The 27,464-nt window shown below is 59.8% G+C and overlaps 3 protein-coding genes across 7 annotated transcripts; 1 reads left to right on the forward strand and 2 right to left on the reverse strand.

Annotated features, from left to right (window-relative positions):
• Positions 1–252: 252 nt before the first annotated feature.
• On the reverse strand, positions 253–10,291 carry NT5C1A (5'-nucleotidase, cytosolic IA). Of its 2 annotated transcripts, XM_071767805.1 has the most exons (6): positions 10,089–10,291; positions 4,015–4,182; positions 3,079–3,208; positions 2,668–2,790; positions 2,035–2,219; positions 253–1,844 (listed from the first exon to the last, which is right to left on the reverse strand). In XM_071767805.1, exons 1-6 carry the CDS (start codon positions 10,191–10,193, stop codon positions 1,479–1,481), a joined length of 1,077 nt encoding a protein of 358 aa, XP_071623906.1. In that variant the 5' UTR covers positions 10,194–10,291; the 3' UTR covers positions 253–1,478. The 2 variants fall into 2 exon arrangements, with proteins under 2 accessions (XP_071623906.1, XP_071623907.1); XM_071767806.1 differs by lacking the exon at positions 2,668–2,790.
• Positions 10,292–11,503: 1,212 nt separating this feature from the next.
• On the reverse strand, positions 11,504–15,470 carry HPCAL4 (hippocalcin like 4). Its single transcript, XM_071767698.1, has 4 exons — positions 15,305–15,470; positions 13,502–13,671; positions 13,152–13,367; positions 11,504–12,901 (listed from the first exon to the last, which is right to left on the reverse strand). Exons 2-4 carry the CDS (start codon positions 13,661–13,663, stop codon positions 12,704–12,706), a joined length of 576 nt encoding a protein of 191 aa, XP_071623799.1. The 5' UTR covers positions 13,664–13,671; positions 15,305–15,470; the 3' UTR covers positions 11,504–12,703.
• Positions 15,471–17,811: 2,341 nt separating this feature from the next.
• On the forward strand, positions 17,812–25,163 carry LOC139807222 (CYFIP-related Rac1 interactor A-like). Of its 4 annotated transcripts, XM_071767865.1 has the most exons (13): positions 17,812–17,970; positions 20,558–20,634; positions 21,092–21,172; positions 22,350–22,429; positions 23,001–23,122; positions 23,208–23,313; positions 23,505–23,641; positions 23,801–23,878; positions 24,003–24,119; positions 24,224–24,303; positions 24,395–24,521; positions 24,789–24,859; positions 24,977–25,163. In XM_071767865.1, the coding sequence occupies exons 4-13, from the start codon at positions 22,357–22,359 to the stop codon at positions 25,038–25,040; spliced, it is 975 nt and encodes a 324-aa protein (XP_071623966.1). In that variant the 5' UTR covers positions 17,812–17,970; positions 20,558–20,634; positions 21,092–21,172; positions 22,350–22,356; the 3' UTR covers positions 25,041–25,163. The 4 variants fall into 4 exon arrangements, with proteins under 4 accessions (XP_071623966.1, XP_071623968.1, XP_071623967.1 ...); XM_071767867.1 differs by lacking the exon at positions 22,350–22,429 and having other exon boundaries at positions 17,851–17,970; XM_071767866.1 differs by lacking the exon at positions 21,092–21,172 and having other exon boundaries at positions 17,857–17,970.
• The last annotated feature ends 2,301 nt before the right edge of the window (positions 25,164–27,464 follow it).

The following is a 27,464-nucleotide window of genomic DNA, read 5'->3' on the forward strand; positions in this document are numbered from 1 at the left end:
AAAGGGGGAAAGAAAAAAAGGGGGAAAGAAAAAAAGGGGGAAAAAAAAAAAGGGGGAAAAAAAAAAAGGGGGAAAGAAAAAAAAAGGGGGAAAGAAAAAAAAAGGGGGAAAGAAAAAAAAAGGGGGAAAGAAAAAAAAAGGGGGAAAGAAAAAAAAAGGGGGAAAGAAAAAAAAAGGGGAAAGAAAAAAAAAGGGGAAAGAAAAAAAAAGGGGAAAGAAAAAAAAAGGGGAAAAAAAACCACACAAGGAAGAAATAATCTTTACATTTCTCTCCTGAGACTGTCCTTAGGGACAGGGCTCTGTGCAGACGGATCAGTGTGATTTTTTGCACCCATTTCAGTGCAGCTGACTTGATTTCTCTTCCTGTTTTTTTTAATCAGAGATTTGGTTGCTCTCACAGCATCACCAGCAGAGGTGCCTATTTTAGGAAACATCAGAGGTTTTAAGAAGCTGAGGAGAAAAGGATTATCAACTCATATGGGCTCAGCTTGGAAAGAGAGTGGGGGGAAAAAAGCCCTTTAATTAAAACCCCCAGGCTGAAATTCTCTCCAGATTTACCTAAATGGACTTCACATGATGTCCCTAATATATTAGGACCTGCTTTTAACTTAATTCAAGCCTCAGGCATGGATCTGCAGACTCTGGATGGCTCACACCAGAGCTGAGCTTTGGATGCCTCACTGAGATGATTGTTTTGAAGTGCTAACTCAGGCAACTCTGAAACCCAAATCGAAAACTCTGGGCCAAGAAGACACCAGCCCAAAGCTCCAAGCAGGGAAAAAATAAATTAAATAAATAAAAAAAGAAAACGAATCCTTTAAGATCTGTTTGTTTCTATTTTTCCCAGCTTAATGCCTAAAAGGAAAGCTGTTCAGTTGATGAAATCTTGGTGAAAGGACAGAGACATGAAAGTTGTTCTGCTTGGGGAGCAGGGGCTGGATCTGTGAAAGAACAATATTATGGTTTCATTGGAGTTAAAAGGGACAATATTTTGTTTCAAAGCGCCAAGAAGGGGTTTTGTGGGCTCCCAACTTTCCAGTTCAACAGTTCAGCCTGAACATTTGCTTTGTAAATCAAAGGCTTTGGGAATTACCTGGGGTTTTAAGCTGCAAGGTTAAACCTGCCTGGCACAAACAGTCGGCAGAAGGTGAGCTCCATCCTCGAGGGATTTTGCCTGAAGCAAGTGCAGAGCATGGAAAAACAGAGAAAGGGCTCCCGGGGCTGCCCAGCCTGGGGAAACCTCCAGTCCCAGGAGGAACGGGGACAACCCCATGGCATTGCAACGAGTACAGAGGCAAAAGGAAGCCTTTCCTCAGCCCCCTCCTCCATCCGTGCCCCCAGCAAGGCTGGGGAACAACCCAGCAAACGCTCTCTGCCTTGCAGCCCCCAGTGCATGGTGCATGGGGTGAAGTCTGTGCCTCATTCCAGAACCACAGGACCCAGCCCCATGCCAGGACCACAGGACCCAGCCAGCTCCTCTACTTGCTGTTTGGGGTTTGCTTCTCCTGGGCCGGCCTCCTGGGCTTCTGAGCGATGCCATAAGGAACGTGGGCAGCCACAGTGCCCATCTCCTTGGCTCCCTCCACGTGGAACATCTGGTCATCAAAGAAGATGTGAGGACGGATCTTCTTCAGCAATGGCCCCTTGGGAGCCCCAGCCAGGAACAAAGCCTCATCTGTCTCCAGGCCCCAGCTCCTCAGAGTCTTTAGGGCTCGAGCTCCCGAGCTGGCCGCGCTCCTGGCAGTGACCAGGTAGGTGCGAATGGGACACTCCAGCCTCAGCCCCTTGGAGTAGAACTTCTTCTGCAGCTTCCCCAGGGCCTCCAGGAAGCCCTTCAGGGGTCCCTGCCAAAACAAGACATTGCACTGCTGACCTCCATCCTCCTTCCCAGCAGAACCAGCCACGGCCATCCCAGGGGCCAGCTGACCCACCCCATCTCACACTCCACACACCAACCCCGGGGCGTTCCCGAGAGCATCCCTGGGGGCTCTATCTCTCTCCCAGAGGCTTTTTCTGGCTGCACCCCAGCACTACCTGTGCCAGAGGCTTGTTCTCGTGAGCCTTCTCATGCTCAAAGAACATGTCCAAGCCGTGAGCCTTCACGATCTGCTCCGATTCATCAGAGAAGAGAACGGCGTCACCATCAAACGCCACCCGCAGCTGGTTATCTGACACCTCCAGGTCTCTGCTGGGGCTGAAGATGGTGGCTGCAGCAATCCCTGGGGAGGGAAAATGGGAGGCAAGAGGTGGAAGTTACCCAGGGACCCGGCCTCGTGGCTTATCCCTTGAAGAGCAGAGCAAAACACAACGGGCTGGAAGCAAACACAAACACCACAAGGAAATGCAGGCGCCCAGCAGTGCCTGCAGCTTGGCCCCAAGGCCTTTTAGAGCAACAACAAATTCCCAGCTGGCAAACCTCCCTTTGCATACAAAAATCATGGGGTTAAAAACAGTGTTTTTGCTTTGGAAGAGCTGTGGAGCCCCAGTAAAGCCTTATTTCTATGGAAACCAGAGGCTCTTTGGAGCAGCAAGGAGGGGATGTGGGACAAGGCAGACCCCAGCTGCACATCAAAAGAGGGAGAAGGGACATTGGAGCTATCCCTGCTGGCACCAACCCCCTGAGGGCTCCAGGCTCCCCCCACCCCCCAATCTGGACCCCAGACTCACCCTCTTCAATGGCCCCACTCACTTTCTCGGCGTCAGAGGAGAGGTAGAGGTTGGTGTGGTAGGCTTTGAGGTAACAGATGGGGCTGTTCCCTCCCGTCATGCAGAACCTCTCGATGAACAGATCTGAGGGCAGATGGACCCCGGGGTGTGCCTGACTGTCCCCCCCCAACAACCCTTGACACCACTCTCCCTTCCCCCCCCAAAAAAATTCAGCAGGATGGAGGCAAATTTCAGTACTGCCATCCCACAGCCAAAGCATCCTCACCACCAGCCCAAACTTCCACCCAAAGCCCAGGAAAATCGGGAGAAAGTGGGCTCAGGGTGCAGCTTGGAAGCAAATCCAGGCCAAGCAATGGGACCACCCCAAACCCACCAGCACCCAGGCAAGGCTCAGTTTTGCTCTCAGCTCACCATAGTGGTTGATGCTGTTGATCAAACGAACCCCAACCTGGGCATGGTTGTTGGTCATGAGGACGATGTCAAAGAGCTCCTCGCTGTCGGGGTAGAGCTGACGCAGCTGCGTGTTCACTGCTTCCAGAGCCTGCAGCACCCCAGGGAAAGGGGGGTGTGGGTGTCACTGAGCCCCAGGCATGGCCCTGACCCTCTTTTCTCTTCTGCTCCCCAAAACCAGGGCCTGAAAACAACTACACCCTGAGCCAAGCAGCCAGCAGTGTTAGCTGGGGGGAAAAAAGCTGAATTGGGGAAAAAAACCCGCATAGCTACTCTTCTATTTTTAAACACAAAAGGTTTCAAGTGCTCACTAGGTAAGAAAAAATTAGCTGAAAGTTTACAAATAAGCATTTTTTCAAGCAATCCGAAAGAGAACAAGTCTCTCTGCCCTCCAGGTGGATTTATTTATTTGTTGGAAACCAGCAAGAGATTGTTTCAGTGAGGGCCATCACACCAAATAGCACTAAATCCAGTGGAACTGCAGCAGAAATTGGAAAGCATTTTTAAAGTCTGAAATGCCTCGTTTCAACACATCAAAATTACAAACTGGATGAGTCTGTACCAAGGCTAAACTCAGCCAATTTAAAAGAATAAATTGTTATAATAATAAAAGAGGAGATAAGAGTTCCCTAAAGGGAAACTTTCGACATGATCCAAAGAGGTGATTTCTCCAATTCTTGGGCTCAGTTGCCAACTGGGAAAAAATTCAGCAGTTCCACAGTCCTGGAAGAAGCACATCACTTGCCAGGAGGTTTATCTGACCTCTCTTTGCTCTGGGGCTCCATCTCTCCCACCACACTGCTCATTCCCCAGCCCTGCCCCACACACCCACCCCACTCCCCAGAATTTTTGGGACCACCGTGCAGCTTCAGCTTAGGTGGGTGGGTGGGTGCTCACCTTGACGAAGGGGAAGGCAGCCCCAGGGAGGAAGGGCTCATTCTCATGGTCCAGCTGGTACTTCACATAGGCCTCCACCCCCTGCTCAGTGTAAATCTTCTGCTCCTCCTCCATACGGAAAAGCGCTCGGGAGGACACAGCGATGGTGATGGCATTCTCAGGCTTTGGCTGCAGGGAAAGGGAGAAAATGGGGAAGCAGCCCCTGCACCCAACCCCCTGCCATGGGCAGGGACCCCTCCCCCAGCCCAGGCTGCTCCAAGCCCCATCCAACCTTGGACATTGCCAGGGATGGGGCAGCCACAGCTTCTGGGGGCACCCTGGGGCTCAGCACCCTCACCCCAAAGAATTTCTTCCTCATGTCCAACGTCAATCTCCCCTCTTCCACTTTAAAGTCATTCCCCCTGCTCCTGTCCCTGCACACCCTTATAAAAAGTCCTTTTTCAGCTTTCTTGTAGGTCCCCTTTAGGTACTGGCAGGTTCTCCTTGCAGCCTTCTCTTCTCCAGGCTGAACAATCCTGATTTTCCCAGCCTGTGTTCACAGAAGAGGTGCTCCAGGTGCTGCTCATACCATGCCCAAGCCCTCCCACTGCAAACAGGCTCCTAGGACCCATCCAGACCCAATGTGCTACCCCAGGAGAACCACCCAAGCCCATGCAGAAGGAATTTTTGTGGCTTTCCCCCCCCTCTAGCCAGGAAAAAAATCCAAACCCACACACACTGTGGCTCAGCCAGCTCCACACTCCCACGATGCTGTCCAGATGTGACAAACAACCCGTGCCAGTTCAGCTCATAAAAACACTTGATATAGTTATTGTGGGTGGAAACATGAAGAACAGGTGGTGTGAGCAATGATTTATGAGTCATTATTATTAATGTTTGGGGCTTGATCCAAAAGCCACTGAAGTCATCAATGAGGCTCTACTGGGGCTTGATGGGGACACCAGGAAAGCCAATCTCATCTTGTCCCCCACCCATCCTCCCTCTCCCCTTGGAGGAAGGTGTTAATCCCCAGCACTCTCTGCAGGCAGAAGAGTAAATTCATTACAGATGCCCAACAAGAAATCCTGGCTCCCAGCACAGCAAATCCCAAGGAGGGATGGTGGGACAGGCAGCTCTATCCCCAGCAGACTCTGGGAGCAGGACAGAACTCGGGGCTCCCACCAGGGATGCTCCTGGGGAGCTGGGAGCTCTGTCTGCATCTCCACAGGGAGCCTGTGAGATCCTGGCAGCACCTCAGAAACACCTCACACCCTCAGCTCCTCTGTCACTCCCGGATCCTCCTGTTACCCCATGATTAATTCTCTGGCAATCCTGCTTGCCTGGGGGGCAGGAAGGGGCCTCACACCCCCAGGTGCTCTCAAGTTCAAGCTCCCACCCTGCCCATGGCTGAGCTCTACAGAAGCAGCAGCCTGGCACAGCCAGGAGAAGCCCATGGGTGGGGGGGATCTGCAGCCCCCCCAGGGCTGCCCCGGGGCTGCCTCTGCCCCCAGCCTGGCCCTGCTGATCCCACCCAGCATGGAGACACAGCCAGGAGGGAGTCAGGGACACCCCGGTGCCATTCCCAGAACCTCACCCCCACCCTAAGCAGTGCCCAGGGCCAGCCCTGCAGCACCATGGGTCCCAGACACCTCTCGGAGCGCACACGAGTGCCCAAAATCCCCAGCAATTAAGCAATGGGTGATTAGGAGACAGCTGAGCTCAGGCTCAGAGAACATCCATCACTGGGGCCAGCAGGATGCCTTTTCCCACAACGTTTATGGAGAAATAAGGTCCCGATTGGATGCTGTTCCCTTCAGAAAGCAGGTGAACAACCCTCAGGACACACCAGCTCACCCAGGTCCATGCAGGAGCTGACACCAGCATCACTCCCACGAGTGAACCCCAGCCAGGTCCCCACCCCACACACAGCTGCCCAGGAGGTGTTAGCTATTAACTTGTCCTGGCTCAGCTCTTGTCACTCCAACTCATTAATTAATAACTCTGGTGTCACGGGCCATTTAGTAGCTGAAAATATTAATAACTGTGAAAGGTCTTGGCACATCTGGCCTCCAGCAGGGAGCCCCTGCACCACTGGGTTATTGATCCAGGTACTGGAGACCCGCTGGATGTTTTCTCCCCGCTCCTGCTCCCCAGCAGAGCACAGGGCTGAGCATCCTCCCCAGCCAGCCCTGCAGGAGCCTGTGCAGAGGAATAATCCAAGCCAAGGCGGGTGCCCAGCTGGAATTTACACCTTTATCTCCTCCCAGCACACACCTTGCACCCAGAGGGAGCCCAGAGCGCCGGCACCTTGCGCGATGCCAACGGGCTGCTCAAGGTCCCTTCCCCACCATTTCAAGGCACCAGCCTGCAGGAGGTTAATTTAAGAGCTAATAAACACAGCAATAAAAATAATCATAAGCTTGGGGCCCACAATCTGCCCCAGCGTGGGCTGCTGGAGCCTCAGCTGCCAGCGGGCGGGAAGCCTGGCCAGTGGGAACGGGACCTGCCGGATCCTGTTTGTTCCTGCCAAGGAAGATTTGCACCTTTGGAGCACTTTCTGCAGGAAAAGTCTCACCCGGGTGGTGCTAAGGCAGCTCCCAGCTCCAGCTGGGCTGGAACTGCCCCTGCTGTTCTCTGGGAAACGCTGACATTTGAAAAAATCAGGCAATTCTGCTGGGCGAGGAAGGAGCTGCATTTTGACATTTCTTTGAAGTGGAGGTTTCATTTGGAAGCGTTCCCTCCTCGAGGTTCTTTGGATGCTTCTCCATCCCCACTTGAACTGCAGAGGATCATTACGAACATCCAAAAAGAGGCTTTAAAAAGTCCCAGAGCTACAGGAACCGCAGCGCCTCAAATCCTCCAGCAGAGTGCAGTCAGCAACCCAACAAACCCCATTTTGCCTTGAAAAAAACCCCTCTGATTTTAACAGGGAGCAAGTGCATGGGAAGGATCCCAGTCACAGAACTCATCAGGATGCAATCAGTCCCAGGAATGAGCTGGCACTTTGTCCCAACACAGCACCCAGTCCCCTGTCCAGCCACCCCAGCCCCAGCAGATTTGGGCACCCTGAGAGCTAAACCCTGTTTTACCCTCAGAGCAGCATTCAAGGTCATCCAAGGTCAATCAAAGCTCACCAGCCAGTGCAAGCCCAGGAGGAGGCTGCGGGGCTCAGCTCGGATGAATCCAACCCAGTTTGCTGCCTGGGGTTTCACAGTGAGCTCCTCTCCCTTCCTCCCTTCCCACAGGCAGATCAGATCCAGCCCGGAGCATCAGGAATGGGATTAATGATGTGTTCAGCAGAAGCACGAGCAGAGCAGTGTGGGGGAAGGTCCCATCCCAACCTTGGGTCCATTCTGTGGCTCAGCTGCACAGAAGGGACAACCAGGGACACATCCTGACATCCCAGCCCTCTGAAGAGGAACATCAGCCCTTGCCACAGCTCCAGGTGGTCCACAAGATCCAAACCCCATCTCAGAAGCATAAATGACTTTTGCAGCAGGCTCTGGCTCTGTGAATGACAAATCCCAGACCCAAACTCCCCAGTTTGGGGTTAAAGATGTATTGCAGTAGTGTCTGGAACTGGCACATTGTCCTCTGCAGACCCAACAGCTGGCAGGCCTTTAAATCACCCTCCTAATCGGATGCAGATCCTAAGCAGCCCCCCAAGGATTAGAGACAGACATTTGGAAATCCCACACGCTCACAGGATGTGCAGTGGGGCTGTGATCCCCCCCTCACCCTCCAAACCACAAAAGCCACAGGTGTCCACAGTGGCACCCAGCACCAGCAGCTCCATTGCCACTCCTGGAGGCCAGGGCTGGCTCTGAGACAGGAGCCACAGCAGGGATCCCATTCTGCACCCCCTGATCCTGCTGCATTGCCTGGAGCTGAATCCACTGGCTCCACATCGATCCTGAAAACCTGGGAGAACTTCGGCAGCTCAGGGCATGTCCTTGGGTGCTGCAGGAGACCAAATCCTTGTGGGCAAAGTCTAAATTTCGAGGTGAATTTTGGGGTGTGATTTAGGGCACAGAAAAGGATAAAGAAAAGCTTGTTCTGGGGTCAAGCATGGTCCTCACCCTTGCTAAAGCACCCCAAAAATGGAGCCTGATGGGTCCCCATGGGTGCAGGGCACTGGCAGAGCAGGGGCCAGGCAGGGCACCCAGAGGAGTGGAGCGAGCAGAAGGCCAGCACCCACCAACCCAGCCTCCCCTCCATGCACGGTGTCACCGGAGAGGCTGGGGGACATTTTCTGCATTGCTGAAGAGTGACAAGTCTCAGCACTGACCTCCCCAGCTGGCAGGGAGCAGAGTGGGAGCCAGGGCATGGGGACAGCAGAGACCCCTGCAAAGCAAGGAGCCCCAGGGGCTCCCCTTAACCCATTTCCCAGCCAAGAATGGGTTCCCCCAGAAACGTTCCCCAAAATCATCCTGCCTCCTGCCACATCTCCAGGATGGTGCCTGTTCCCCCACCAGTATCTGCTCCAGCTGCTGAAGACATTTGGCCAAGAGGACCTACAGACACCTGAAAGGGCACAGACAGATGACCCCAAACCCCAAGCCCCATTTCCCATGTGCACGAGGGAGGCCAGGGTGGCCATGAGCACCCTGCTCAGGATCAAATTAAAGTTCAGGGCAATGGCTGAGATGTTTTTGGGTTTTCCAGACATATTATTTATAATCAGAAAAGTGCTCTGCAGCCATCCATCACGGGCTGGGACAGCTGTGGGCGAGGGCAGCTGAGCTGCCTGGCCATGAGCACCAGGTCCCCATGCTGGCCCAGAAGAGGGGCACAGGGCTGGACAATGTCCCCAGCCCCACAGGTGTGGGTGGCACAGCAGAACTTCAGAGCCTGAGTGCCCGGATCTCAGCTCTGCCACTGTGCGAGCAAACCACATCGCTGCCCCGTGCCTCAGTTTCCCCAGCTGCACAGCAGAGACCGGGGTCACCGTCTCGCTGCCATGGAGAGGAAGAGGAGGAGCCTGGGCTGACATCCGCAGGGGGCCCAAAGCGTGGCATGGATGACAGCCAGCTGCATCCCACCATCCTGTCCCTCTCCTCCGGGAAGGACGAAGGCAGCAGCAGCTCTGGCACTTGGCAGCGGGTGCAGGGCCGGGGCCACAGCCGTGTCCCCAGCGGGGAGAGCACAAGGGGCTGCTCCACTTGGGAGACCCCAGAGGGGTGGGGTGGGTGGGGGGGTGGGTTTGGCCACATGCCTTGGCCAGAGAGGTCACCCCAATCCTCACCACAAAAACCACCCGGTGCCACCAGGCTCCCGACATGGCAGCTCTGCCATTGCCTCCCCCCTCCCCCAGCTCCGTGGGGACCCCCAGCCCCAGGGATGGGGAGGGTTGGGTGGGCACAGCCCCCGGCCCCCCACTGCTGCTGCAGCCATTCCCAGATCCCAGAGCACTTGAGGCGCTCCCGTGTTCAAACCCAGCGGGCTCAGCCCCGGTTAGGTAACACCCGCTGCCCGCTAATCCCCCCGAGCAGGAGAGCCTGGCCTGGGGGTGTCCATGCGATTCTCCCCCCTAATTGTCCCCCTGCTCTGTCACAGCCACCCCTCCTGTCCCGTGCAGGGCCTTGGGACAAGGGACAAGCAGCTCGTGGGGCACGGAGCTGCTCTGCAAGGACATTTCAGCCCAGGGGGGACCAGGGAACACCCCGGGGACCTGCAGGAACCCCGAGTGACGCGGGGGGAGGGATGGGGGGGAAATCCAGAGAGACCCCAGGCCACCAAAGGCAATCCAGAGATGCCATGGAGGAGTGAAGGCACCTGGAAAGACCCAAGGCTTCCTTCAAGGACCTGGATGGGGGTCAAAGAAAACCCAGAGACAGCCGGGGGGAGCCCAAAACACCTGGAGGAGATGGAGCACCCAGAACATGCGGGAAATGGGACACCTACAGACACAGAGGGATCCAAAAAGGATCCCAGGGAACCCAGGAGGACCCCAGAGAACCTTCAGGAGATGGGACACCTGGAGAGACCCCAGAAGACCCAGAGGAGATGGGGCATGTGGAGGGAGGCACCCAGAGGGGGTGATCACCCATCGGGCTGGGGAGCGCTGCCGGGCTCGGCACCTCGGGGCCACTCACCGATTTGGGTTTCTTCTTGGGGGCGAGGTTATCGTAGAAAGCCTTGGCCTCCTCCCAGGGCCGCTCCGCCGCTCCCGGCGCCCCGGCAGTGCCCGGAGGCTCCATACCGGGGGAAGGCACCGGGAGCACCGGCAGCTCCGGGCACCGCTTGGTCCGTGTGCGGCGGCAGATTCCGCCCGGACCGGGAGCTCCCGGAGCCGCTGCCGGGCCGGCGGAGAACCCTTTATAAGGCATCCCATGAAGCTCCGGGGTTTCAGCCCACCGGGACTTGGTTTAACCTCTTCGGGACCGAGCCCGCCCCACCGCTATCTCCCCCCTTAAATCCCGGGGGGCTGGGGACGGGAGAGCTCCGCGACAGCTCCGGGGCAGGGTCAGCCTCGGGGGGCAGCAAACCCCCTGGGAGGCAAGAAAAGGGGCTGGGGGAGAGAGGAGGCATTGGCAGAGCCCGGAGAGCAGGAGGTGACAGGGCACCCAGAAGTGACAGGGCACCCACGGGACCCCCCCAGCTCGTTCTTGGGTTAAGGGGCACCGGGCTCGTTGGGGTTTGCAAAGGAGAAGGTGGCACCGGGACAAGGAGGGGCTGGAGGGACACGAGAGTGGTCACAGCCCAGAAACTGGGGGGGAAGGAGCAGCCAGGGCAGTGCCAGGGTGACCTGTGCTGTGTGTTCATGGAATCAGTGTGGAGATTAATTAAATGTTCTCCCGTGGGTGCTGGTGGGAATGAGTCCAGGCAGAGCTGTGCACCCAAGCCCAGCTTTCAGCTCAGACTGAGAACTGCACCATGCCCAGCAGAGCCCCAGGGACTCTTGGGGAGCAGAGTGTACCCCAGTGACTAAAATAAGTCAGCCAGGAGGGGCCAAGTGATGGAGGATCCCACCTGCCACAAGGCAGCACCTGATGGAGGTCACAGAGCCCAGGACTGAGGGCTGCAGAATGGGTTTTGCCCAAATTCTGTGCCAGAAGCTGAACACCACTCCCCCTATGGACCAGAGCCCCAGGGACCCCTTGTCCCTGCCCACCAGAAGAATTAAAAAAGAGTCAGCCCTGGCTGATTAACTCCAGTGATGTATCTCAAATTGCTGAGAGCTCCTTAGCAACAGCCACTGTCTCTGCTGCTGAAGATGGACCAGAGAAAAATATGTGCAGGGAAGATGGGGGTGGAGAAGAGGAGGCTGAGAACAACAAAACTACACCCATGGCAGGCCCCAGTTGCTGGTGGTGCTGGGATGGGTCACCGGGTTCCCTGGATTCCCCAGGGGTGTCCACAGGGCTTTCACTCATTCTCAGCCCCACTGTGCTGTCCCCAAGGGCTTCTCCACCCCTCAGAGTGTTCAGATGAGCCCCAGAAGCAATGCCCAGGGGTGCAGTGCTGTCATCTCACTCGCCCCATAGTTGCAGCACAGCCACACAGGGGGAACACCACACGTAGGGGACAGTTTATTTTTCCATTTAAAAAAAAATAGATAATTTCACCATCTCCTAACACACAGCACAGTCACCAACACCACAGCGTGCAGACTAAATACCAATCTGTCACAATATTCCTGTCCAGGGAGGGACTGAGGCAGCAGCTGGGACAGGGGGAAGGAGACAGAGATGTTTCTTGTGACCTCAGAGCCCACACCCAGGCTGCAGGGTGCAGGTGGGGACCCATCCCCACCTCTTCCCAGCCCTAATCCAGGACCCACAGAAGTGCCACACATCTGGAGCAGCACCAGGACATGCCTTCAACACCCACTCCAGAGCAGCCCACAGAGGAAAGAGGCAGCCCCTGCCTTCAACTTGGGATGTCAGACATCACTTCAATATCCAGGAAGATCAGAAACTCCACAGAGTGTCCAAGATGTTGTCAGAGCAGTTGTGGAGGTCACCTGCTTGCTCTGCCAGCTCCCACAGGTGATGTGGTAGAAGGTGGCTTCTGGGATCAGACATTGGCCACATCCAGAGGTGGCCTTGAACGTTTTTGGTTTCCCCTAAAGTCCCCTGACCAATCCTGGCCATTCCCAGCAGCAAAAGCAGAGATGGAAAAGTCCAAGCTGGGCTGAGATGGGACAGTGAGCACCCCAGGAGGCTGCAGCACCCTGACAGAGCTCCCAGCAGGGAGCTGCCAGTGAAGGAGAGACCAGGGCCTGGACTTGGGAGTTTTCAGCCTCCCTGAAGGTGCCCCAAGCAATGAGAGGGGATCAGTAGGAAAGGGAAAGAGCTGGTTTCATAGTTAGGACCAGGGAATGGGCCAAGAGGAGCAGTGGGTAAAAGCAGGGAGAAAGCAGCAGGGAGGTGGGAAGAGCTGCCCCTGGGGAGCCAGGACACTTGGCAGGGAATGCAGGGAGACCAGCTCCAGGGTGGGAGAGGGTTGGTTTGGGGGTTACCTCAAGGCAGGAATGCCCAGGGCAGGCTCTGCCCATGGAGGGAGAGCCCACGGACTGCTGGGGGGCTGGGGAGAGGGGGGGCTGCCCAGGACACAGCCAGGGGTGGAGCAGATGGGTGGCAGGAGGGTGGCTCATATCTGGGGTCAAGCAGGCACAGAGGGGGGGACTCAGAAGTAACTGGGGATGGAAACCATCCCAGGGCAGAGGGGATGGCTGCAGCCAGTCCAGCCATGAGCCCCCAGGGCTCTATTTCTGCATGTCACACTGCAGGAGGAGGACAATGGAGGGGTCACTCTTTGCTGCCTCCTTGAACTCCTCCAGGGAGATCTGGTCATCCTTATCCTTGTCCATCTTTGTGAAGATCTTATCAACACGCTGCTGGGGTGTCAGCCCATCTTGGTTCATCCTCATCATGATCACAGTCCCCACCATCTTGTAAATGGCCTGGAGTAAGAAGAGAAGTGTCAGAAAGGAATGTTAGATGGACAGAAGAGCCCAGGCTAAGGCAGGGGATACGATTGCTGCTCTGCTGACACGAGCTATGCTGCTGCACAGCTACAGCCAGGTGCACACCAGGTACCTTCCAGACAAGGCTCTGGGCAGGAAGACTCATTCTTTAGTGCCAGAAGGGACCCAATAGCTGTGAAAAGCCCAGAAAATGCAAGCTACCCCTGCTGAGTTTAAGCACCGGTACCTCAATGATCTCCAGCATCTCCAAGCGTGTGATCTTCCCATCTCCATCCAGGTCATACATCTCAAAGGCCCAGTTGAGTTTCTGCTCAAAGGTGCCCCTGGAGGTGACAGACAGGGCACAGATGAACTCCCTGAAGTCGATGGTCCCATCACCGTTCTTGTCGAAGGTGCGGAAAGCGTGCTGGGCAAACTTGGAAGCATCTCCATAGGGGAAAAACTGCAGGGAGAGACCAAAATGGGGAGGGGGAGCTCAGCATGGAGGCTGCTGTACCCAAAGCAGCACCCTTGCCCCAGCAGGAGCAGGGTGCTACAGCCCCACAGCTGGCACTCAGGCTGCCAGCTGGAGCCCACCTTGATGTAGAGCTGCTGGAACTCCTCCAGGTTGAGGATGCCAGTGGGACAGTCCTTGAGGAAGCCCTTGTACCACTGCTTCAGCTCCTGCTCACTGAACTCCGTGCTCCTCACCAGGTCATCCAGCATCTCTGGGGCCAGCTTGCTGTTGTGCTTGCCCATGGCTGCCCCTGGGAGAGAAAACACAGCTCCTGCACACCAGGGCTAAACTCCCAAGAGGTTTATCCCACGTGCCTCTCAGAGCTGACCCACCCAGCTAATGGGTGCCCAGGAACTGTCAAAAGCCAAGACAGTGATGTGGGGACAGGCTTGGTGTCCATGCTCCTCTTGCAGCAGGAGCTGGCCCTGAGGCAGCCCACAGCATCACCTCTGGTCCACCCCATCTCCTCAGCTGGCTGCTGAAAAACACCCAAAAAGCAACTGAAGATCCACAACTCCTCACCTGGCCTGCTGGCCGTGCTGTGCAGCTGCCCCATGAGGACAGAAGAGGTAACTCGAGTCTTCCATTAAAGCACAGGAAAAAAACCAACTCAGCAGCACCATCTGACCAGCCAGCCAGCCACAGCCATGCCCAACCTGCCCCTGGCCAACCCCGGGTGAGGATGGGGATGCCCAGCCAGACACCCCTGTGTCGTAGGGCTGCCCACAGCACTGGGCAGAGGAGCTCTGGCAGGCTGGTGGCTGCGTGGGCAGGAGCTGGAGCTGCTCTGATACACGCCGTGCCCGCTCCCACGCAGCCTTGGCTGCCGGAGCCACTCAGCCCGAGCAGCAGATGGTTTGCTGAGAGCTCCTGGAGCTTCTCTTTCCATGGAGAAAGTTGAGTAGAAGTTCACCTGGAGCCCAACCAAGCTCCATCTCCCCTGGGAGCATCTGATTTCCTCACCGTGTGGGTTTGGGGAACATGGGAGTACCCTGGGACGGGCACGAGCCTCCCCACACAGCACCGTGGGGTTCCTCGTGCTCCATCCCAGTCCCACGGGCAGAGCTCGGTTCCTGCCCCATCATCCCACCAGCATCTGTCACCGTCTGCCACGGCAGCTCTGAATCCCCCATCCCTCAGCAGCCAGAATCGAGGAAATGTCCGGACGCCCACGGAGCACAACCCTTCCCAGTCAGTCCCAGCTTGGCTGTGGAGCTACACCAGCCCTCCCGGCCACACAGACCAGCTCTAACCTGAAGGGGTAGATTCATTCCATCATGCACCGTGCTCATGTCCTCCAGCATCTCCCCCCAGCCATGCTGGCAGATGGGTGCAGCCTCTCCCTGCACCAGGAGCAGCGTTTTTTATAAGGGATTGGCACTGAGGACCTTTGCTAGAAGGACCACACCTTACCCTACAAGCAAACCTCCCAAAGAGACCAAGACTCCAGAAGAGCATCTGTGTGTCCACACAACTCGAGGTCCCCTTCTGAGCAGGTCCCAGCATGGGCCATGCCAGCCTGGGGCACAGCAGGGACATCAGCAGCCAGAAGGGACATCACAGGCTTGGCATCAGCTGCTGTCTCAAAAAGCACCGATATCATCTGCCCCAAAACGTGCCGGGGGCAGGGGGGGTCCCTATGCATGTGTCCCCCCGGGCAGCACAGAGCACCCACTCCCCAGCGGGCCGGCACCCTGGGGAGCAGGGAAAGGGCGCAGAGTGGGACCCCAGGGGATGAACGGAGAGGGCTGGGGGCAGCAGCACTCGTGGGTGAGGGGGCTGCCCTGCCCACGGCACCTGGCACCCTCCCCGACGGCAGCTCCACACCGAGGAACCGGCTCCCAACCCTGGAAAGGAGCGGTCCCAGCCCCGGCGGTTCTTACCTGTCGTGCGGCGCGGGCAGGCGGTGGCTCGGCGGGGCACGGAGCCGGTACCGGAGGGACCGCGGTCCAGCCCACCGGCTCTGCCCAGAGCGCTCCCGCCCCTCTTGTAGCCGCTGGCCGCCCGTCACCCCCTCTCCTCCCCGGCGGCAATGTTCACCCATTGGCTGGGAGAGCTGTCAATCAACTGGGAGGGGTCCCTAGAGGGTGGTCGAGGTGGGATACTGGGGAGTACTGGGATACTGGGAGGGGAAATGGCACTGGGATATGAGGGGATGGTGGAGGGGAGGCTGGGACCGGGATGCTTGGAGGGATGCGGGGACTGGGATGCAGGGGGTGCGGGGACTGGGATGCAGGGGGTGCAGGGACTGGGATGCAGGGGGTGCAGGGACTGGGATGCAGGGGGTGCGGGGACTGGGATGCAGGGGGTGCTGGGTTCAGCACCAGGGATGCTGCCGGCCCCGCCTGCCCGCAGGTGCCTGCCTGGTCCCCAGTCTTGAGCAGCCCCATCCCGTGCTCCCTGCCCCTCCTGTCACTGCTGCTGCCTCCCTGCCTCCTCCTCCTCCTCTCTCTGCCCCACTCACCCGCCTCTGGCTCCTGTCCCTGGCGGTGGCTGATCCCAAAATCCACCCCAAAATCCCCCTCCCCTTGGTGTGCGTCAGGGCGGGCAGGGGCCATCCCCTGCCAGGCACCCAGCGCAGGGTCCCACACTGCCCTCTCAGAGGGGACGCCGGGACACATCTGGGTCCCCTCTGCTTGGCAGAGCCGCGGCTGAAGCAGGAAAAGGGCCGAGGAAACCGCTTCCATCTTCAGAACCAAACGCGGAGTGTTTCCATGGTGATCGCTCTTCCCAGTGACCTTGGTCATCCTGCTGCCATCCCGGTGCCACCAGGGCCCACCTGCAGCTGCCGGACACTGAGCCTGGATCAAGCCTCCAGCCAGGGTTGGTTCCCATCCCGGTCCCCAGTGGGGCTGTGGGATGCTCTGCCCTTCCCCATGGCTCACAGACCCCCAGCTCAGCCCTGCCTGCCGAGGTGGCTGCATGAAACTGCAGAAACTGCCCCAGCTGAGGGCGAGAGAGTGCTGGGTTACAAAAATATACAAATATTTACAGCTGTGCATACACAGGGATCTGTCACCCACTTGTCCCGGGGGCAGGAGGGCTGAGAACCCCACTGGGCAGGGACCCTCCAAGCATCCCTGTGCAGGGCTCCTGTTCGGGGTGGGATCCCCAGCCATGGTGGGGTGGTTTCCCCCCTCAGCTTTTGGGTCACCCCACCAGGTGCTGGACACATCCCTGTCTGGCACCAAACTTCTCCATACCTTCCCCCCCCCTCCACAAAGCAAGAGGGGATGAGCCCCCCGCACCCACTGGGCACCCAGCTGCTGGTTACTACATCCTTGAGTAGAGAAAAGCTCAGTGAGTGGCACCGTGAACCCTCTGCACACAGGGGGATTGAAAAATTAATGAGGGCTTAACTGAAGGAGTCTGAGTGCCAGGGCTGAGCTCAGACCGTGGGCCAGGCTGGAGGAGGTGGGGGATGGCCAGGCTGGAGGTGTGACAGGGACACCCTGGGGACAGGGATAAGGGTGGCCGTGGGGTACTGGGGTGTCTGTATTTTGGGGGCTGTGCTCCCCATCCCCCTCGAGTCGTGGTGCTGAGGAGGTGGCCAGGGTCGTGTGGGAGTGGTGGCACTGGTGGTCCCGAGGGCTGGAGCACCCCAATGGGGTCAACCCCAAACCCTGACATGAGCTCAGGCTCAACTGGGACGTTTGCTCTGGGATTGCGGGGTGGGGGGACACACACACCAAGCTTTCTACCCAGCAGCCCCTTTACTCCCTGCTGCGGGGTCCCGGGGTGAAGAGCTGACAGGCCCCCCCACTTCCCCAAAATCCTCTTTATCCCGCGAAGCTGCCACATGCAAAGGGCTGCAGCTTCCCCCAGTGGCTACGGGCTGCAGCAACACGGCCTGGGGGGACTGTCCCCAACGGGGAGGACCCCACTGGCACAACTCCCCTCTGCTTAGGGCTGCTGCACCTGGACCAGCCCCTCCTCCCCCCCCACCCCCTCCCCAAAATTGCTGTGTGTGGAGCAGGAGTCACCGTCGCTTGCCCTGTCCCGTTGCACCTCTCAGTCTCCTGGCTGTGACACTGGCCGTGCTCGGGGTGCTGGTGGCTCAGCCCCCCCACTCTGTCACACCACCCCCGGCGCTCCTCTGCCACCAGTGTCCCCCCCACACTGCCCTGGACAGGACCCACCACCCCGGGTGGCATCAGCGGGGCAGGGCTGGGGACAAGACTGACACCATCCCTGCGGGACAACCCAGAGCGCTCACGGCCAGCACAAACACCCCCCCCGCCTCCAAATCCCCATTTCTCAGTGACACAGACGCCATCTCCTTGTCCCGGTGTCCCCCAGATCCGGGCAGCAGCCCCCGCAGCGGGACCCGCAGCCCCGGGCAGGCCGCAGAGATTTTGCCGGCCGGCACGCAGAGGGTTAATCCTCCCCGTCTCCCTCACGTCACCGTCACCAGTGGGGTGGGGGGGGGGACCGGGGGGCTATGGTGGTCTTTGTGGTGCATTCGGCAGCTGGCGCAGGGCGGCTGCTCCCCGCGCCCCGCCACCCCCCGCAGACACCCGGCGACAGCCACCGAGCTCCCAGCGCCGCGGTGAGCAGGGGCGGCCCCGGAGGGTGGGGTTGGGGGGGGGGGCGACGCGAGGGGACAGGGATGCCACCAGGCCTGAGAGCAGGGTGGAGGGGCTGGGGTCCACGCTGGCTGCCTCCCCCAGGGACACAAACCGGCTGGCAGCGGCACCTCTTTCCCTTTGCACCCCCCAACCCGCTGCACCCATCGCTGGCTCGGTGTTCCCCCAAGACTGGGTGGGGGGGGATAGGGTGGGTGCAGCCCCACCCGGGATGCCCGGGGTGGGTGGGGGTGCACGGCTGGGTGCTGCAGCTCGGCACCCAGGCAGCCCTGCGGTAAATCCTGCAGCGAGGGAGGCCCCAGCCCCCCACCCCAGCCCCACTTAGAGGGGACTCAGCCCTATAAGAAGGGTCTCACATCTCCCTCCAGCAAGGGAGGTCCCCAAATTGGGGCAGGAGGGGTGTGTTACAGCCCCAACTCCATCCTGGGCAGGGCTGGGGGTGCCTCGGCTGATGCTGGAGCAGGATCTGGTCCCAGCACCCCGATTCCTGGGATAAGGGTGCCGTCTGTCTGTCTGTGTGTCCCCGAAAAAAAAAAATCCTCTGGGCTCGGCGCGTCCGACCCTGCGGCGGCTGCGGCGGTGCCGGCGCGGCCATGGGTGAGGGGCAGAGGCAGAAGGGGCTCGGGGTGACAGTGGGCACCCAGTGGGCACCCAGTGGGAACGGGGGGGGTTCCGTGGGGTGCAGAGCTCAGCCAAGAGGAGGGGGCACCCATCCCCCGGCCGGGGTGCGGTGCTGCACCAGGCTGCAGTGCCCACGGTGATGCTGCAGCAAAGGGGGACAGCCCCGAAATGGCCCCGGGTGACACGGGGAGGGCCCGACCGGGAGGACATCGTTGTCCCCCCCAGTTGGGGGGGAGCCAAGCTCCTGGGTGCAGGATTTGGCCTTGCCTGGGGCAGGAGAGGGGCTTTAACCCATCAGCTGGGATGTCCCCATGGAGGTGACACCCACCGGGGGGTCTCCTTGGGGCAGGATTCTTGGAGGGCGGGGTGGGGGGAACGGGAGGAGGTGGCAGGGCAGGGAGAGCAGCAGGGGTGGGGAGCAGGGAGGGACAAAACCCGGGGCCATCTCGGGTGTGGCTGGGGAGGGACGACACCTTTCTGCCTCCAGCCCCACACCCCGGGTGGGCAGCGCGCTTCCAGCAGCACCCGTGGCACTCCCGGGATGAGGAGCCTTTCCCAATGGATTTGGGGTGCCTGGGTCCCCCAGTTCAGTCTCATGACAATGGAGGGAGCTCCTCACCCTCCCCGACAGCCACCCCGAGGGGCTGTGCCATGGTGGCCCCCATGCCAAGGGCCACTGTGGGGTGCGGGCACCTGGGGCCAAGGAAATGGGGCAGATGAGGGGCTGAGCCCCCAGCAGAACCTCCCTCTCCTCACGACCCAGGGGGCTTCAGTGATCCCCAGACCCCCACCCAGCACCAAAACCCCCTGCCACAGCTCAGCCCTCACACTGGGGTGGGCCCACACAGGGGACAGTGGGGACCCCTCCGTGTCCCCTCCCTGGGCACAGGGAAAGTTCATCAGTGACAAATCCCTGTCAAGGACAACAGTGCCATGGGCACGAGGACACCTGCCCACTGCTCACAGCGTGTGTGCAAAGGCCAAAACAGAGGGGGTGACAAAACCTCACCCTGCCCCACCTGCCACTAGCACCCTAGGGACACCCCACCACCCTCCTGTAGGTCCCAGCACCCCTCCAAAACTCCCCCAGCAGGAAGAACCCCAGGGGTGGGGGGTGGGAGCTGCCTCACTGCAGGGTATGAACACCCACTACATGTGGGGAAACTGAGGCAGGGGTGTGTAGTGGGGTACCCTGGCTCCCCTAAAATACTTTGCATTTTGGCAGCAGACATCCCATGCATGTTTAAACCACTTACCAGGCCCTGGGGGAGGAGAAGGAGGAGGAAGGCAGAGCCCTCACTGTTGACCTGAAGGGCTGTGCTGGGGCTGGGGGGAGCACCCCCATCCCATCCCATCCCATCCCATCCCATCCCATCCCATCCCATCCCACCCTCCTGCTGCTGCCACCTCCAGCTCTTCCTCTCCCCTTCCCACCCCTGTTAATCAAAGTCAAGCACTTAATTACAACCTGCTGAGTCCCACGGCTTCTTCTCAGAGCTCTTTAACACCGTGGGGTCAACCCCGACCCCCCCCACATCCATCCCTGTCAGAAAGAGGGGCAGGGGGGCAGCATCCTGCTGCCTGCAGGGTTTGGGGCTTTGGGATCTTCATGTAAGCCCCAGAAAAGAGCAAACCCAGCCACCAACCCGGGGGGCTTGGCCCCTCCAAGGAGGCTGGGGACAGATGGCCTGGCTCCAGGGTTGTCTCCAAGCTGGCAGCTCCCTGAGGGGTGTGGAGGGAAGGGATGCTCAGCCACTGCTGGCTGCTGGTGATGAAAAAAAATATTGAGATAAATAAGGTGCAGGGCTGTGAGCTGGGGTGGGGAGTCAGGGTCCCCCCTTTCTCCCCTGCTTGGTCACCCACCAGCAGGTCCTCAGCATGGGGAGGTGCCTTGTGGGGTGACCTGACCCTCTCACCTCCTGCCTGCAGGTCCCTGCCAGCCCATGAAGTGACCCAGGTGGGTGGCACAGCCCCTGCTCCTGCTCCACCACAACCGAGGCACCGAGGTAAAGACCGGGGGCACCGGGGCACCGGGGGGGAGGGTGTGGGATGCTCTGGCACGGGTGCCAGACCCCCAAACCAGCTCTGTGGGGCAGAAATCCCAACTGGGATCCTCCCCATCCGTGGGGGATGGTGTCTAGCCCTCCCACCCGGGGGAATTGGCACAACCCTACAGGGATCTCCTGGGGCAGGGGGATCCGGGGTGCCTCGGGGGAGGTGTCACAGCCGGGGCACCCACAGGAAGCACAAACCCCATCCCTGCTGCTTCCCTCCCCGCCGTGGCAGCGGTGACAGAGCCACCACGTTTTGGTGACACCCGTGTCCCCCAGCTGGGAGGGAGCGGGGTTTTGGGGGGGACAGCAGGTCCCTGGGGTGCAGGTAGGTGCCACGGCGTGGTCGGGGGCTCAGGGGTGCCGGGGTGGGACCGGTGCTGTTCCACTCTGTTCTGTTTCTCTCGCTCAGGTCTGCTGGCCATGGGCAACCTGATAAAGGTATTGGGCAAAGATTTAGAAAACTGTCCTCATTTTTTCCTGGATTTTGAAAGTAAGTCCCGTGAGCAGGGTGGGTGTGGGGAGGGGGCCGGGGCTGCCACCACGGCTGTTGTCTGGAAGATGGGGACAGGCACAGCGTCCCCAAGCGGCCCCGTGTCCCCAGGTGCCGTGGGGCAGCCCTGGACATGCCCCACAAAGGGCTGAGTGCGGCAGGGGAGCGGGATCCCCATCCCCAAAAGTGTGGGGAGATGTCCCCAGCTGAGTGACAGGGACACGGGACCTGGCCTGAAGACCTCAGGCACGATCTCACTGTGCAGTGGCACCAGGTGGCCGTGTGGCTCATCCCCTGCCACCACCACATCAGGGACAACCTGGAGATGCCAGGAAGGAGGAGGGGTGGATCCGTGCCACTCGTCCTGCCAGGACCCGGGTGCAGTGGTGACAGCTTGTGCCCAAGGGACAGAGACTGGGGACACCAGACCAGGGCATCTGCCCCGGCTCCCCCTGGCCTGGGCTAACTGGGACAGGAGGCTTGGGGACCTCCCAGGCTGGACACGGGGGTGGAGAGAAGACAGTGGCCACCCTGACAGGGTGCTAGCCCCGTGGCCCCCCCTTTCTCCTCTGCTTCATCCCAGGGCACAGCTCAGAGCAAGAGAGGAGTAAAAATAGGGGTAAAAATAGTGCAGCAGCAGCAGCAGCCGCTCAGCCCGGCCCGGCAGGGGGGCCATGAGCAGCTCCCCCCACCAGCACCTCCCAAAATAGCCAGGACTGGGGTCAGGCAGCCACCCCACAGCCCCAGTGAGGAACCTGCCTGGCTCCTCTGGGGTTCTTCGAGGCAGCACAGCCTTCAACCCCCCATCCAGCCCCCACCACAGCCCCCTGGGATGGGGGACAGGGTTATGGGGGCTCCCCAGGACCCCCCCTTCCAGGGCTGGCTCTGCAGTTAAAGGTGAGGACAGCCACACCAAGACTTCAGCCTCTCTCCTCCCTCCACTCCTTCCTCTCCATCACCCATCGCCAGCTCTCATCACCATCTTGGGGAGGGGGGGGAAGAGGCTGCAGCCCCCCAGGGCCAGGAGCAGCCATGGGGTCACCCCCTGGCCGGCCGGGAGAGCCCCCAGGGAGCAGTGGGGGGGAGGCCGGGGGTCTGGCCCCTGCCCAGCACCTCTTCCCCCAGCACCACCTCGCTCACCATCGCGCTTCTTTTCCTCTTGTTTCTTCTCTTGCAGGTTTCACATGGGGAACCTTCTTAAAGTGTTGACTTATAACGAGCTTGACCAAGGCCCTAATTTTTTCCTTGACTTTGAAAGTGAGATGGGATTTTTATTTTCCGTTTTTGGTTTTGGCTTGGTTTGGTTTTTTTGTTTGTTTATTTGTTTGGGGTTTTTTTTGTTCTGTACTTCTTATTTTTCTGAGTTCCACATCCACACCATTTTGAGTTCTTTTACCCCCCCGCCCATCCCATCGCGCCCATCCCAGACGTCCTCTCCTTTCCCACCTTCCCCGTCTGGGGGTCTCCCCACAGGGAGGGGGGGACCACGGACACTCGGGGGGCAGGGGGGGGGGCTATTGCTCCCCACCTCTTCCCCACGACCATCTGCAGCCCGTCGGGGCTGGGGGCTGCCGGGGGACCCCCGTGAGCAGGACCATGGTCAGAGGGCAGCCAGGACCCCCCCCCGTGTGCCTCCCACCTCCTCAGCTTGGCTCCAGTTCGAGCAAGGAGATGGCTCGGGGAGGGGGGGGAGAACTCCGCCAGGAAGGGCTGAGGGCTGGCGGGAGAGCTGGGGGTCGGGGTCTGACCCCCCCACTCCGGCTCTCGCCGCCCTGGACCCCGCTCAGAGCCCTCCGGGTTTCTCTCCCCCCGGGGCTCTGCCCTGCAGATGCGCAGCCGACGGAAGCTGAGACGGCGGTGTGGAACCAGGTGAACGCGGTGCTGGAGGAGGCTCAGACCGTCCTGGCCGAGCTCCAGTCCTACACGGGTGCAGGACAGGAGATCCGAGAGGTGGGTGCAGCCCTATACCCACCCACCCACTCCCCGATGGCTCCCCGGGGCAACCGCGAGTCACCTCCCCCCATCCCCCCCCCAGGCCATCCAAAATCCCGGGGACCTGCGGCTGCAGGAGAGGGCCTGGAGCGCTGTCTGCCCCCTGGTAGCCAAGCTGAAACGCTTCTACGAGTTCTCCCTGCGGCTGGGTGAGCACACACCCCGCACCATCCCCCCATTCCATTCCCACATCCCTCCCCAGAGGCGGGAATTGGGTGGAGCCCCAGCCCTGGGATGCGTCCGTGCGCGGATGCTGCGCTGCCCCGTGCCTCAGTTTCCCCATGCGGTGCTGGGGAGGTGCAGGGGAGCAGGAGGGGGACCAGCGGTGCTTCTTCCCCAGAAAACGCCCTGAGGAGCCTGCTGGAGGCCCTCACCAGCCCCCCGTACGCCCCGACCCAGCATCTCGAGAGGGAACAAGCCTTGGCCAAGCAGTTTGCTGAGATTCTCCACTTCACCCTCAGCTTCGATGAGCTCAAGGTACCTCCCTGTGCCCCCGGGACACAGGATGGGGGGAGGGAAGAACAGGGTCCCCCCACTGGAACCCTACAAAAAGCACGACCCAGAACAGTCCCTTGGGACCCCCGAGGCTCCCCCCAGCCCCCCTCCCCTAACATGGGACACCCCCCCCCCTTGCAGATGACCAACCCTGCCATCCAGAATGACTTCAGCTACTACAGAAGAACCATCAGCCGGAACCGCATCAACAACCTGCAGGTGAGGGGACAGTGCTGTGTGTGTCCCCCCCCCCTTGCATCCAGCAGATTCCTTCCCTTGGGGGGGGTTCACGGGCCTGGGGACAGCCCAGGCCACCCCGTCAGTCCCCATCATCCCCCCACAGCTGGATGCAGAGAGTGAGGTGAACAACGAGATGGCCAACAGGATGTCCCTCTTCTACGCCGAGGCCACCCCCATGCTCAAAACTCTCAGCAATGCCACCACCAAGTTTGTTTCGGAGGTGAGCGAGGCTTGGGGGGGACCCTATGGACAGGGGGAAGCCCCCCACACCCCTCCAGCTGGGGTTGGGAGGGGAAATGGCAGCCAGGCCCTATTGGGTTTCAGAACAAGACCCTCCCGATCGAGGACACGACCGACTGCCTGAGCACCATGGCTTGTGTCTGCAGGGTGATGCTGGAGACCCCGTGAGTACCCCACGTGGGGTGGGGGCACCGAGGTCCCCCTGCCACCCCACCCCACCCCCTCCAGCCTCAACAGTCCCTTCTCCTGGCATAGGGAATACCGGAGCCGTTTCACCAACACCGAGACCCTCCTCTTCTGCATGAGGGTCATGGTGGGAGTCATCATCCTCTACGACCACGTCCACCCCGTGGGGGCCTTTGCAAAGACCTCCAAGATTGATGTGAGTGGTCGAGGGGTCACAGCTCATCCCTCAACAGAGCCTGGGTGTCCCTGGATGATCCCTATGGGGTTGTCTCTGAGCTGCTCCAGGGGGAACTCATCCCTCCCTGCCAAGCAGTGAGGAGGAAGAGGATGGGGAGGAAGAGGATGGGGAGGAAGAGGATGGGGAGGAAGGGGATGGGGAGGAAGGGGATGGGGAGGAAGGGGATGGGGAGGAAGGGGGGGGAACATCTGGGCTCTCACCACCTCTTTTGCTCCCCCTCACCAGATGAAAGGTTGCATCAAAGTCTTGAAAGACCAACCCTCAACCAGCACTGAGGGGCTCCTGAATGCTCTGAGGTGAGCTGGGGGGACACAAGGTGGGGGTGGGGGGGATGTGGCATCCCCCAAGGGTGCTGTGGGATGGGGGCAGAGAGGGTTGGGGTGCCAGGGGGTGACAGTCCCCTCTCTGTCCAGGTACACCACCCGGCACCTCAATGATGACACCACATCCAAACAGATCCGGGCCCTCCTGCAGTGAGCCCGGGGACACCGTGCTGTCACCGTGTCACCTCCACCCACACCATGCCACTCATTTTGTACAGAGGGAAAAGGGACAAGGAGACAAAGGCAGAAATACAACAGAAAACAAACAAACAAACAACTAATAATCATCAAAATGGCCCCGGGGGGTGCTGGGGCCGGGCAGGATGGACCCGGGCAGGGATGTGCTCATGGCAGGGGGGCACCCTGGGGAGGGGGGAAGGGGCAGGTGTCACCCCCTGTCCCCATCCTTGTCCCCGAGTTGTGGAGGAGGAGGAAGCAACATCCCTGCAGCCCTGCTCTGACTGTGGGAAAGGCTCAGTCTCACCTGGTAGATTTTTAATATGAGCAATTAAACCTCCACTCACCTCTTCTTTTCTACATTTTTTTTTTTTTTTTTGGAGGGTGGGGGGGTGAAGTGACATTTAATCTGCTCATGGCCAGAGCGGGGCCACCTCTGCTGTGTCCCATTCTGTGCTGCACCCTTTGGAGGCACCAGATCACCCCACCCCAACCCCACATGTCCCAGAGTCCTGTCCATGGGACTGAACACCCCCGGGACCAAATCCCCCCCTCTGTGACACCCTGGGGACCTTTCCCTGCTGGGACAAATCCCATCTCCCCACTGTGACACCGCGAGGGGCCGGGAGGCACCCAGGGCTGGTCCCCAGGGTGTCCCCCCATGGGGGTGCTGTCCCTCCCCTACAAAGCCATCCCATCCAGGGCACCCCAGTAGCTGCAGACTGGGAGGACTGGGAGGCTGCTGGAGGCCATGGCTGGCTGCCACATGCCCGTGTCTTTGCCGGCAGATGGCCCTGTGACACCGTGACAAAGCAGCCCCGACGGGGGGGGGGGGAGGGCACCCACTTGCCTGCCTCCCCCCCCCCCCTCTCCAAGCTGGTAGAAAACCCGACGGGGGGTGATGGGCACACAGTGGGTGAGAGACCCCAGAGCCCCCTGCCTCAGTTTCCCCACCTGTGCAAAGGGAAGTGACCTCTGCCTCCCGGGAATGCTGGAGGGTGCATGGACAGCCCCCACCCCCACCCCCCACGGGCTCTGGACGCCCTCCTCCCCACACTTGAATTGCTCAGGGTGCCAACACAGGGACACCCACCCACTCACCCACCCACTCACCCACCCAGCCCAGCTCAGTCCCCAAACCTGCACAGGCACCCACCAGCACCCCTCGGCCACGGCAGCTCTGGGGGGGACAGAGATGAGGGGGGGGGGATCACACCTGGAAGCCCCCAGCCCCTCGGATCCCAGCAGGGCTTGGGCAGGGTGCCAGGACCCAGCCCCACACCCCCGGATTTGCCACCAGCACCTCAGCTGACAGCTCCTTGGATTTTTGGGCTCTTGCACCCCACTTCCCCGCAGCCTCCAAAGCCAGCACCAAAGCACGGGATGGGCCACAGGATCCCAAAAGCCCTGCTCCAGCCGTGCCTCAGTTTCCCCATTCCTGACCTTTGCAGACCCCACGGCTCTCTCTTGCCGAGCCCCTCCCTGGGGATGCTCAAACCCCAAGACACAGAGATCCCACCTGGGGAAGGAGGATGAGGCCAGGACCCTGCTTGGGTGGGTGGCCACAGCTGCTTGCAGGAGCTGCTGTCCCCAAGGTGTCCCCATCCCCACGATGGTCCCAGATCCATCAAAGCACCCAGGCAGGATCAGACCTGGAGTGTGGGAACTGGGGTGGGAAGGAGTGAGACAGTGTCACCATCCAGGATCTCCAGCAGGAGTCAAGGGACAGCAGGAAGGACTCTTCAAACCCAGCAGTGAACAGGGTGCCAGGTGAGGTGACAGCTGTGTCCTGGTGCCAGCCAGGCAGTTGCCACCTGGCCACCCATAAGGTCCCTCCTGGTGCCGCCTCTGCCTTACAAGGGCTGTGGCCAAACTTGTGCCACCCCAGTGGCTTTAGCCCTGGTTGTCCCCCCTGCAGCACCCCATGGGGCAGAGCAGGGGCCACATCCCACCCCAGGGATGGGCAGCACCGTGTGGGTGAGGGAGGAGCTGGAGCTCAGCTCCTGCTGGGCCAGGGGCTGGTGACAGCTGGAGGTGACAAGGCATGGGGACAGCGTGATGCCAGGATGCCTACATCCCTCCTGGAGTGTCCCAGGCATCACCAGCTCCATCTGGCACCCAACCCCACCAGGGACAGGACCAAACATCACCATAGCACCCACAGAGCAGAGCCCAAGTGAGGGGATCCCTCAGGGGACCCCCGTGCCCCCCAGCACTGAGCTCTCCAGGGCACTGAGGACTTTAATTGATGGAGCCAAAGCCACGCCAGGCCTGGACTGTTTTCTAATCCCAGTGTAATTAATGACCTTATCTTTGGCCAAAGCCATTTAGATTAAGTGGCTGGTGTGATGGGCTCTGGCTGCACAGATGGAAGAGCTGCGTTTGTCTGGGGATTAGCAGG

The sequence above is a fragment of the Heliangelus exortis genome, chromosome 24 (genome assembly GCF_036169615.1).
Source record: "Heliangelus exortis chromosome 24, bHelExo1.hap1, whole genome shotgun sequence".
NCBI lineage: Eukaryota > Metazoa > Chordata > Aves > Apodiformes > Trochilidae > Heliangelus > Heliangelus exortis.